The sequence below is a fragment of the Pan paniscus genome, chromosome 19, assembly GCF_029289425.2.
Source record: "Pan paniscus chromosome 19, NHGRI_mPanPan1-v2.0_pri, whole genome shotgun sequence".
In the NCBI taxonomy this organism is placed as follows: domain Eukaryota; kingdom Metazoa; phylum Chordata; class Mammalia; order Primates; family Hominidae; genus Pan; species Pan paniscus.
Window position 1 is genome coordinate 33,224,862 of NC_073268.2, and position 12,666 is coordinate 33,237,527.

Below are 12,666 nucleotides of genomic sequence, written 5' to 3' on the forward strand. Positions count from 1 at the left end.
ATCTTCAGTTACACTACACATAGTTCAGGAAGCTTTCTTTATGTTACAGTGTTTATTGCATGAAGAACAACCTTAACCCTTAAATAAGGGGAAACTGATGAAGGTGACTAAATATAGCTGCTTTATTAGAATGGCTTTAAAACCTAAATACCATTTATTTTTAGCTCAAATATATACATTTGGAATTAGATACAGAAGTTTTAGCTAAAACTATAGAAAGACGTAAAATTAAGAAAAAATTCCAGTGCTTTGACTATTCCAGTACGGTGTTGAACCTTCTGGGGACGAGGAACCTCTTTGAAATCTGATAAAGGTTAGAAAAATGAATGTATGCATTCACACACAAAAAATTCTTCACATAATTTTAGAATATTAATAGACCATCATTGCTACTGAGTGGTTTTCTAAAACTCCCAAATTTTAATCTTAGACAATTCTCTGGCTGGGCGTGGTGGCTCACGCCTGTAATCCCAGCACTCTGGGAGGCCAAGGTGGGCAGATCACTTGAGGCTAGGAGTTCGAAACCAGCCTGGCCAACATGGCAAAACCCCATCTCTACTAAAAATACAAAAATTAGCTGGACATGGTGGAGCCACACCTGTAATCCCAGCTACCTGGAAGGCTAAGGCAGGAGAATCGCTTAAACCCAGGAGGTGGAGGTTGCAGTGAGCCATCGTGCCACTGCACTCCAGTCTGGGTGACAGAGAGACTGTCTCAAAATAAATAAATAAATAAATAAATAAATAAATAGATAAAGGCAGACAAAAGAAACCTATAACATTTTAAAGCCTTTAAGGAGTGAGTTGGCAGGAGGGAAAAGGATTAAAAACTGCTTTATAATTATTTTAAAATAGATTATTTTAAAAGAATTAGCATCTCATACGTTTAACTCATTAAAATTCTAAAAGTTTTTACAAAACTAAAACCCATAGTTTAATTTTCAAAGAACCAGTTAGTTTATAAAATGTTAACCTGCTGTGAAACACATGGAGAGCTTTCAAAATACTGTTTTATTTTTTATGCTAGTAAAATGAAGCACTGGGAGTGGAGAAGGAACAAGGAAATTTGTAATGGTTATCATCAATTAGACAAAATACTTCTTTGAAAGTAGCTATTTACCGGTTTTCTCTAGGACAAAGAAGTTTTAAAATGTGACTCATATTTACACCTGATTTAATGGTACTCAGCATCAGAATTTAATGAAAAAGTGAGTGATTTCCCAAAAGCATATTGTAAACTTTACGAAAAGTACTACACTTTTACCATCTTCCACATCTTTAAAAATAATTCATGTCAAAACCCAAAATATCGACACCTCAGGAACACATACTGTTTCATGTATCATATAAATATATGTATCACTGATGGCAGAATCAATATAATTTTGGAACTAAAAACTGATTTTAAAAACCAATAAAAATGCTACATAACAAGTTTTGTAAGTCGACTTATAAAAGGACTGTTTTTTTTTCATTCACCACTAATTGACATCAATGTAATTTTACCTCATAATACATACATGCTCTAGTGTTTTTTTTAATCCATAAAAATCTAATTTGGATCCAAAAGACATTCTGCATAAAAGGTCAAACTTGGGCCAGTCTGTGTGTTGAGACCAGTTATCAGCCAAATGTACCCTTTCTTCTCTTGGTAGAAGCTGACTACATAACGCGAATGCATGTAGTCATAAACTACACTGCAGCAAGAGCATTACTACCCATATATACTTAGTTACTGCATTCTCCCTGAGTTAGGCAGACAGTTAACTTTCAAAGTAAACCTCATTATATAAACCTCATTATACACTATATATTTGAGAATAATAAACAGTTATTTGTAATGTGACTACACAGCTATATACTAGAAGCCAGATCTTCTCTCTATATTTTACATATTCCAATCCATGACATATACACCCAAAAAGAAAGTCAGCTTGCTATTAAATATCATTAGGTTTTGTTAAGGCACACAACTCCATAAAACAACATTTTAAATTTATGAGTATACTGTCTTCATACTTTGGAATGTACTCTAAAATATCTCGAATTACCAATTAGATTCCCCTTGTTTCCATGAGGAGCTCATATTACCTGTGCTGAGAAATACATTCCAAAACTTAGCGTTACCCAGAAATTAAAAAAAATTTTTTTGAAAATAACTCTAGTAGAAAAAAAAACATTTCAAGAAACAATTTTAGACATAATCTTAATAAATAAAGCAGTGTTAGAAAGGCTAGAAAACATGCTCTAGAGAAACACAGAAAGCCTGAATTTTAATTATGTGATACACTACAAAATGGCATTAGTATAACACTGAACAAGAGTGTTAGAAGCAGCAAATTAATTTCAACAATGATGGTGTACATTATGTTAAACTCACATATGCTGAGAATTAGAAGGCTGAAGCATTAGAAACGTCTTTATAATCCAATCAATTTGATCATAGCTAGTCAAATTTACTTAATATAATCAAAAATAAAATCTTCAATGGACACAACAAAAGTATATGTCTACAAATTTAAATTTTGATTTGAATTTTAAAAATCTATATTTAAAGCTTAGATAACTTATATGTACAGCTTAGAAACTTATATGTAAAGCTTTTTCGTTTTGTGTGTGTGTGTGTGTGTGTGAGACAGGGTCTTACTCTGTCACTCATGGTGGAGTACAGTGATACAATCACAGCTCACTGCAGCCTCAACCACCTGGGCTCAAGCAATCCTCCTGCCTCAGCCTCCCGAGTAGCTGGGACTACAGGAGTACACCACCACGCCTGGCTAATTAAAAAAAAAAAAAAATTATTTGTAGAGACGACTCGCTATGTTGCCCAAGCTGGTCTTTAACTCTTGGGCTCAAGAGATACTCCCACCTTGGTCTCCCAAAGTGCCGGGATTACAGGTATGAGCCACTGTGCCCAGCTTTTATTATATGTAAAGTTTAAATAAGGAATGAAAGATGAAACCAGATGAACACTGTATTCTAAATTACACCCTTTTAAGAAAACTACCTACTTAGTTTTCTTTACATCTTACTCTACAATCATTTGGATTATATGAACAAAGACAGGGCTCAGCCTGATAAGTCACTGTGACAGATAATGGCAAATGTAAAATGAATGCATATTATATTTTGGACAAATTCCATTCACTGGAAGAAAATAATTACGACTCTCATAATTTTCTTCCTTTTAAATAAATCAAGGCAAGTTCATAGAAGCAGATAGTATATTCACATTATGTTTGCAGAATGATGTGTTTTTCTACAAGTATGAACTCAGTTTTCTTTTATCTCAAAAGTATTATCTTATCATTTACCTCTTATTTTTTTGAGGTAAAAGTAGTTTTACCATTAAAATTTCTATAATCTATGCACAAATATCTAAATTATGCCTGAGACTGCCTAGATAAAAATATGAAGAGTAAAAAAATAAAATTTAGCAACTTTTAAGTAAGATTTAGAAAGTGACTCTTTCCCACCATATACTTCTAACAATTAAGAAACACTGTCATCTCTGGGGAAAAAAACCACTCACATTACCTTCAAACAAGAAGCAAGAATGAAGACAGTCAGCGTTTCCTAAGGCCTTGAAATTAAGTTTCTTTGCATTCATTTATAATTTAAAAAGTAACAATAATAAAATTAGACCAAGGATATCCAATGCAACAAATGCCCACAAATTGCCTTTGGGATAAATCAAACCAAAGGAACACAGAGAATGTTTCAATGTAACTTAATTCCAGGGTTAATTGAAATGAAAGCTATTTTGTGCCAGAATTAGTAGAATGATTTTACAGTGAAGGTCAAATAGGCTGAAGTGAAGATATTCTTAACAAACAGCAAAAGATTTTTGTTTTGCTTTGAAAGAAACAGCTAATAAAAAGTTCTCCAAACTTACTGATTTTTTGTTTTCCTTTTTTTCTTTTACTGTAGCTTTATTCAGTAGGGAGTGGCAAGTTGCCTACAGAACAGAGATGAGCACAAACAAGTCACAGCACCGACTACATACAGCAACAAAAACAATGTTGGCTTGTACATAAAATTACACCATAAAATGTAACACAAATGGAATCAACAAAAAATTAGAAATCAACTGAATTTTGAGGAATGAATTTTAATTCTGGGTTTTAATTTTTATTACATTTTTAAGCCAAGCACTAAAACAGCAAGAAATGTTGAGACCCAATCATGTCTACTATTTCTGGCTATGAATCACAGAAAAACTCTCTCCAAGTGAATTTGAGGATATTAAATATTTACATTTTGGTTAATTCCTAGCTTTTGAGAAATGTAATATAAAATATTCATTACAAGTAGATCACACACTAAAAACATTTGTGTCTACATAATTTTTTCTTGGTATGTAAAATTCTTCTCTGTGTATCCTTCAATTGACTTTAAGTTCTTTTTCCAACACCTGGCATTTAATTATGATCCTACTGAATAAAGAAATAAAAATTATATGGATAAATATAAAAATTCACTTCAGAAATTCTGAATTAAAGACCTCTCTCTCTAAAAAAGATTACTCTTAACATTTCACATATTTTTCAATGTTTGCAGGCTACTTCCTGAAATGGTTCTAATCAGAGGAGGTTAAAAGCTCTGCAACATTTGGGAGAAGAAGGTTATCAGCTCAACTAGTAAGAAGCATTAATATTATTAAAGTGAAGAAACTGCAGAGAAAATTACAGAACAAAACTGTAGGCCTGCTTAAAACTTTTCACATATTACAGTTGACCATTTATCAAAATATCTATAAAAAAAAAAAAAAAGCCACCTAAAAAACCCCCAAAACTCCAGGCACATATTGGTTTCATCTCTCAGAGCTCTTTCTAGACCAAAGATTTCTTTCAAAATTAAAAGACTCTTGATTGGACTAGCCTAGGCAGAATAATTATTTTAAAAATATTTTAAATAATTATTAAAATATTTATTTAATCCACAAATAGATGGCATCTTATTCTGGGAATTCTGGACATCCAACACCATAACCCATAACTTGGGCTTTAAGTTAGTTAGACATCCATTCATCCACCCACCCATTCATCCATCCAAAGAGTTACTGTGTACCTACAGGTCAAATACCATTCTAGGCATTGGGAAATAGCAGTAAAACAACAAGACACAGCCCCTTAGCTCACAGAGCTTTGTTTCAAACTTTAGACTATATACAAATGTATTAGTAACAATGGTATATAACTATCATTTATAGCCTTAAAAATGTGTGTAAACTACTTCAGTTTGGAGAAGCAGATTTACTGAAAAAGGGTGAGATTTATTTAGAATCATAAATTAGTTCTTAGAATTCTCTCACCATACGAGAATATCCACTTTGGGAATCATTTTATCTTTATCCTAAAACCATCAGGAGAAGTGAAAACAACACATGAGAAAATGATTTAATTATAAATCTGACACATGTTCACAGTTGGCTATTCTTAAATAACCTTAATCCAGTCAACTAAGGAAGGAAGGTATATAAAGTAATAGAGCTGGTTAACGCATGATTTGAAAAGGCTTAAAGGCCAAGATATGAACTCAAAAAAGGAGCTAAAGTCCAGGGAAGTTTATTAGCTAGCAATATACTCACTTCCCTTTCAACATTTCCCCAGTAGGTCCCAAAGGGAGTACTATCCCTCCAGGCAGAACACAGAAGAGCAGGAAGGTACCTTTCTGTTACTGCCAAAGGCAAAGGGGCAAGAAAAAGCCAGAAGAGGGAAGATGAATAAAAACAAAAGAGCAAACCAAAAGAAATAAACTAGGTTTGGGAAGCAGACTCAATAAAATACTATCTTGGACCAAAGCTTTTTTCCTATCTTTCTTTCTAATCAGTAAATGTAACATTCCCTGTTACCAGTTACTAATTAAAAAATAAAGCCTTATTTAATAACAACACAGCATGCTGTCTCTGCTCTTCAACAATGCTTTTACCTAATACTTAAACAATGCACTGATACCACCTTTAATTCATGTTTTTAAAGATAATAATTTTATGTGAAATTTTAACATAATAAACCAGGTTTGTTATTAAAATAATATAGGATATTTTACTGTGAAGTGCTCTAAAAAGCATAACATACTGTTTAATAATCACCACATATAGTGTTTAAAAATCTATTTTCACTATTTTCCTCCTTTCTTAGCTGTGAAAGCTGGCAAGAATCTTGTTTACTTAGGTGGGAGGGATGGGAAATTTATTTCTTCATTAAATATTTCCTAAGTACTAAATAAGTGCTAAGACCTGTTCCTTTTACATTATTAGAATCATGGTCTCAAAACGGTCTCCAAGTTTGCTGATGATACAAAAAGATTTTTCTTTTAGGATGACAACCACATGAAGAAATTCTACTACAATCTCCTAGACCATGTAATCATGTAGTCAGTCCCCATTCACTTTTTTTTTTTTTTTTTTTTTTTTTTGAGACGGAGTCTCGCTCTGTCGCCCAGGCTGGAGTGCAGTGGCCCGATCTCAGTTCACTGCAAGCTCCGCCTCCCGGGTTCACGCCATTCTCCTGCCTCAGCCTCCCGAGTAGCTGGGACTACAGGCGCCCGCTACCACGCCCGGCTAATTTTTTGTATTTTTAGTAGAGACGGGGTTTCACCGTGTTAGCCAGGATGGTCTCGATCTCCTGACCTCGTGATCCGCCCGCCTCGGCCTCCCAAAGTGCTGGGATTACAGGCGTGAGCCACCACGCCCGGCCCCCATTCACTTTTAACCAGCTAAAGTCAAAGCCTCTGTCATTTTAGAAACCCACTTGCTCTCTGAAACCAGTTACTACTAGGCCAACCAAGAAGCTGACCCAGACTATTTTTAATATGTGCTATTTCCTGTCTGCCTAGTTTCATCAATAGAACAATTACTAAATAAAATTTAAAGAGAAACCTGAATACAGCCCAAACTTGAGAAGATATTCACTGTATTAAGTTTCATATTATAACTACCCTTTAGACTCAGACTTAACTAGTTGAAAAAATTATACAGGATTTTCCTAAGTTTCCTTGAGCCTTTTTGTAAAGGCAGAAAAGTCATGATAAATTAAGAGAGACAAGGTTAAGTATGTTTTATCATCTATGTATACTGTGAAAAGCTTTTTTACAGATAGAACAGATACATCTTTAAAAATGGCAATGGGGAAAAAATTCACATAGAGCAGCCTCAAACAGCTTTTAAAATGGTGATTTCAATGATGCTGTTAACGTCTCTAAGCAACTGAAGCCGTGTGCTAAAAAAGCAAATGGCTGCGATGACTCTGCAAAGAGAGAGACACAAAGACATGGGTTTTGATAACTGTGTATTTCCCTTATATCCACCCCTATCCCAAATTCCAGACCCACTAATGTTTCTTCCAGAATCATAGTTTCCAAAAGGCTAATATGCATTTGCAGGACCTCCCTTGGAATAAATAATTCCTAAAACTGCAATGTGCAATTCAAAAACACAGTAGAAGACATAAAAGAACACAGACCGAATTCCCTAAAAAAGAAGGCCATGACTATGGCTATTTTCTGAGTTCAGACGCATTACTTGCAGTGCTAGTGTTAGAAGGTCTAATAATTTGGTCTGAATGATGATGCAGTATCTCTTTTAAGAAACATGCTACATAAAGTAAACAGAACAATCAGTCTATCCTGGGAAAACCTGACACAAACTAATTATACATTAATGAAGAAACCAAAATCACAGATGATCAAGCAATTCACAATGCAAAAAGCAAGGAGGAGACCCGCCTCAACTGTGAAATACCCTGTAAATAATTTAGGTTAATAGATGACAACAACAAAAATCCATAATATGTTCATTTCAGCCACATCCATCATACCCAATGGATTCACTGCATTTTAAACTTGCTCCCAATGCAAGTAAAATTTAGTATTTTAAAGTATTCTCTTACTTCAAACTGTTGCCTAAGTAATATTTAAGTTTTTTTCAAAGACAATTCCAACAACAATTCTCAATGTATTATTCATCCAAACTGACTCAGTATTATAGTTAACCACACACCATCAGCAGCTAGATCCTTCTTTGATAAAGCATTCTTCATAATTTAACTTTAGATTAATAATGGTAATCTCTAACTGTAAGCATACCTGGTATAAACAGTGGCACACACTTCGAAGTTGAGGGGGGAATTCTGAGGAGGAACTGATGATGGCATGGAAGAACTTTTCAGTCATCTGAAGGAGGTTCCGCTGGTTTTCCTCAAGGCTCTCTGATGGTTCTAACCTACAAAAAAATAAAAATAAAATCCTAACACTTTCGTTTAAAACAAATAACAAAAATCACTCCTTAAAAGAGACTCTTATACAGACATTAAGCCAAGTGCAACGTGTAGACTTCATTGGAATCTTTAAACAACCAACTATAAAAAAAAAAAAAAGACAACTTTGACAGGGCTGGATGGCTTACGCCTGCAATCCCAGTACTTTGGGAGGCCAAGGCTGACAGATCATTTGAGGTCAGGAGTTCAAGACCAGCCTGGCCAACATGGTGAAACCCCATCTCTACTAAAAATACAAAAATTAGTCAGGTGCCTGTAATCCCAGCTACTCAGGAGGCTGAGGCAGGAGAATCACTTGAACCTGGGAGGTGGAGGCTGCAGTGAGCCAAGACTGCACCACTGCACTCCAGCTTGGATGAAAGGGCAAGACTGAATCTCAAAAATAAAAATTAAAAAAAAGACAACTTTGAGATAACTGAAAAAAATTTAACAGAAAACTAGTCTTAGATATATTATTCAGGATTATTAACTTTAATTTGTGTGGAAATAGGCTGCACATGCACGTGTATGTGTGTTTAAGTCTGTATATGTTAGAAACATGATCTCTGAGATATGCTTTAAAATACCCAAGCAACAAAAGGGGGAGAGAGGGGACAGATAAAACAAGAATATCATGTATTTTTCCAATTCACAATCCTCTATGTGTATATGCCCATATGAAAAAATCAACACACACATATGAATGATGCAGGTGTTTTTTTTTTGGTGGGGGGTGGGGGCGGGGGATGGAGTTTCACTTTCGTTGCCCAGGCTGGAGTGTGATGGCGCAATCTCAGTTCACTGCAACCTCCGCCTCCCGGGTTCAAGTGATTCTCCTGCCTCAGCCTCCCAAGTAGTTAGGATTACAGGCATGGGCCACCGCGCCCGGCTAATTTTATATTTTTAGTAGAGACAGGGTTTCACCATGTTGGTCAGGCTGGTCTCAAACTCCCGACTTCAAGTGACCCACCTGCCTCGGCCTCCTAAAGTGCTGGGATTACAGGCATAAGCCACCACGCCCGGCTGAATGATGTAGGTTTTTACTTTTTTCATCAATAGTAACAAAAGGCAACTTTCATCTTTCAGTCTACATTATGTTTCTGAGATTTATCCATGTTGATAGATGAAGATATAGTTCACTTTACTGCATAATAGTCTATTGTATACCATGATTTATCTATTCTCTAATTATAATGAACATTAAACATTTTTCACCTTTACAGACACCATTGCAATGAACATTCTTGCACATAAGAGATTCTCTAAGGCAGCTACCTAAAAATGAAATTTCTGAGTTATTGAGTATATGCAGATATAACTTTACTAGATATTGCCAAATAGCTCTAAAACTAGTACTGTATAAGAATTCTTATTCCCCTCCAATCTAGCAGTTGAGTAAAACATGAGGTAGCTCATGTTTTTAACTTCTATTTCCACAGTTCCTACTAAGGTTAGACATGCTTTTAGATATTTTGTGGCCATTCAGGTTTCCCCTATCTTGAACTGCATTTCACATCCAGTCTGACATTTCTAACTGCTAGATGTCCCCTCCCCACTGGTATCTAAAAATCAGTATGCCCCAAATTAACTGATTTTTCCTCGTACTCTTATGTCTTATCATGTGCTCTATGTTATCAATAGCACTATCACTTTCTTAATCACATCATTCAGGCCATCTCTGATGTCACTTTTTCCTGCTCTACTTCATTATTCCCCATATCCAATCAGTATTGCTTTTTTTTTTTTTTTTTTTTTTTGAGATGGAGTCTTGCTCTGTTGCCAGGCTGGAGTGCAGTGGCACAATCTCGGCTCACTGCAACCTCCGCCTCCAGGTTCAAGCAATTCTCCTGCCTCAGCCTCCCAAGTAGCTGGGACTACAGGCGCACCACCACCACGCCCAGGTAATTTTTCTATTTTTAGTAGAGACAAGGTTTCACCATGTTGGCCAGCATGGTCTAGATCTCTTGACCTTATGATCTGCCCACCTCAGCCTCCCAAAGTGCTGGGATTACGGTCATGAGCCACCGTGCCCGGCCCAGTGTTGCTAACTCTTATCAGTACCACCTCTAAACTCTGATGTTGTGATTAAAGGAAGAGATTCCGCAGGCAGACTTACTAGGTTTAAATTTCAGCTCTATCAGTTATCAATCATTATGAGTTGGTCACAATCCTTAAATTCTCTGGGTGTCATTTTTTCTCATCAATAACACAGGACTAATAATGCCTACTTTATGTAGTTTAAATTTTACCCAATAGTAATCAAATCCACAAACCTTTACTCTCTAACTAGCCTAATATGAACTCTCAAAATACACCCCTTATGAAACTCACCACTTATCTGTTGTGTGTTTTATCCCTCTTACTAAACTGTAAGCTCCTTGAAGGAAGTATTTACCTATGTCCCCTTAAAGACTAGCACAGTGCCTTACCACAGCAAGTACTGAGTAAATATTTGTTTTTAACAGGTTAATTAGTAATTTTGTTTCCATATTAATTAACGTATTACAGAAATGCTTTGGACACTTACATCATTGCTGTAGATTCCTTAGAGTTTGCTGTGTGGCACAGCATATGAATACAGTAAGAGTTCAGAAATTAGCATGGACTGCAAAGCAAGAAATATACTTCATTGAACAGGTGAGTTCTAAAGGAGGCACAGAATTTGCATAGACAAAAGAAGTAAGGGTATTTCAGAAAGAGAAAGTAGGTGGGGCAGGTAATCAATCCAATAAACATTTAGTGCACATCTACTATCTGCCATCTTAGTATCAGGTGCTGAGGATTCAACAATTGCCTTTTGACCTTTTCAAAAAGGAGAAAGACATATAGACCAGGTATTCCACACTAAGTACTCAATACAATAATTCAAGGGTATTGTGATAAATATATATTTGGTCTCTGCTCCTGATTCCTGATACATTGCTCTTAAAACCCTTGGAATCTCTGGAAGTGCTGAGTGTCTTTTATATGATAATGAGATGACTGGTGGCTGGGAGGCCCTAGGGAGCTTCAAGACGGGGCTAGTCACCAGAAAGACCAAGTTTCGATTAGAGGGTTGAGACTTTCAGCCCCACTCCCCAACCTCCAAGGAGAGGAGAGAGGCTGAAGGTGAGTTTATCACCAATGACCCATGATTTAATCAATCATGCCTATATAATGAGGTCACCATAAAAACCCAATGAACAGAGTTTGAAGAGCTTCCAGGTTGCCGAACACATAGAGGTGCCTGGAGGGTAGTGCACCTGGAAACAGCATGGAAGCTGCAAGCCCCTTCCCACATGCCTTGCCCTATGTGCATCTTTTCCATCTGGCTGTTCATCTGTATCCTTTCTGATATCCTTTATAGTAAGTAGGCAAACAAAAGTAAAGTATGCCCCTGAGTTCTGTGAGTCCTTCTAGCAAATTAATCCAATTCAAGGTGAAGTTGTGAGAAGCAAAGGTAACAACCTGGGGCTTGTAATTGGCATCTGAAGTGGTAGCAATCTTACTCAGCCCTTATCCTATGGGAAATCTGATGCTATCTCCAGGTAAACAGTGTCACGGTTGAACTGAATCACAAGGACACCTGGTTGGTATCTATTGGAGAATGGCTGATGGTTGTTAGGAAGCCAGAGGAGGAAAATGAACTTGCAATATGTGGCTAATTGAAGAGACAGTCTAAATATGGGGATTATATGCAGGGAGAACAGTTAAGCTACAACAGTAATCCAAATCTTAAGATATGGAGGTCTAGGAGTTGGTGGGTATGAATGAGATTAACAATTTCTTTAACAAGGCTCAAAGAGACTGCTAGAAACCCTGACAATTGCCTACTTTGTGAAATTTTTTTTTTGAGTCAGCATAGCAGCAGGAACATTGCAGTCCATTTCAGGTTTCCCTCTAAAACAATACCTTCTAGCCACAGTGCTCTCTTGCTTCCCACATGCCAATGGTAACCTGTTGAATATTCTACTAATTCTGAACTACAATGAACATTTGTGTTCAATTATTCAAGTGTTCCTGTGTATAAAACTTTTCCCAAGTTGATTTTCAAAGAACTAGCTTGAGAACTGGAGGTGGAGCAAGATGGCTGAATGGAGGCCTCCAGGGATCGTCCCCCCTATTGGAACACCAACTTGAACAATCATCCATACAAAAAAGCACCTTCATAAGAACTGAAAATCAGGTAAGTGATCACAATACCTGGTCTTAACATCATATTAAGGAAAGAGGCACTGAAGCGGGTAGGAAAAACTGTCTTGAATTACCTATACCACCCTTCCTTCACCTCCTGGCAGTGGCCCCGTGGTGTGCAAAGAAAATCTGCATTTGGGGGACGGACAGCACAGTGATTATGGGACTTTAAATTAGGACTAAATGCTGCCCTGTCATAGCAGAAAGCAACACAGGGCAGAGCTCAGCTGGTGCTC

General features: G+C 36.4%; 1 protein-coding gene across 17 annotated transcripts in view; it reads right to left on the bottom strand.

Annotated features, from left to right (window-relative positions):
- The window catches only part of NF1 (neurofibromin 1), a 278,753-nt gene that overhangs the window by 116,930 nt on the left and 149,157 nt on the right, over positions 1-12,666 (bottom strand). For 12 of the 17 annotated variants that reach the window (XM_034943231.3, XM_034943230.3, XM_003811979.7 and 9 more), the window contains 2 exons: positions 8,088-8,223; positions 3,895-3,957 (listed from right to left, as the gene is read on the bottom strand). In XM_034943231.3, coding sequence (XP_034799122.1) covers positions 3,895-3,957; positions 8,088-8,223 — 199 coding nt within the window. The remainder of the gene's footprint in view (positions 1-3,894; positions 3,958-8,087; positions 8,224-12,666) is intronic. The other 5 variants (XM_003811980.6, XM_008964356.5, XM_055101324.2 and 2 more) reach the window with 1 other exon arrangement.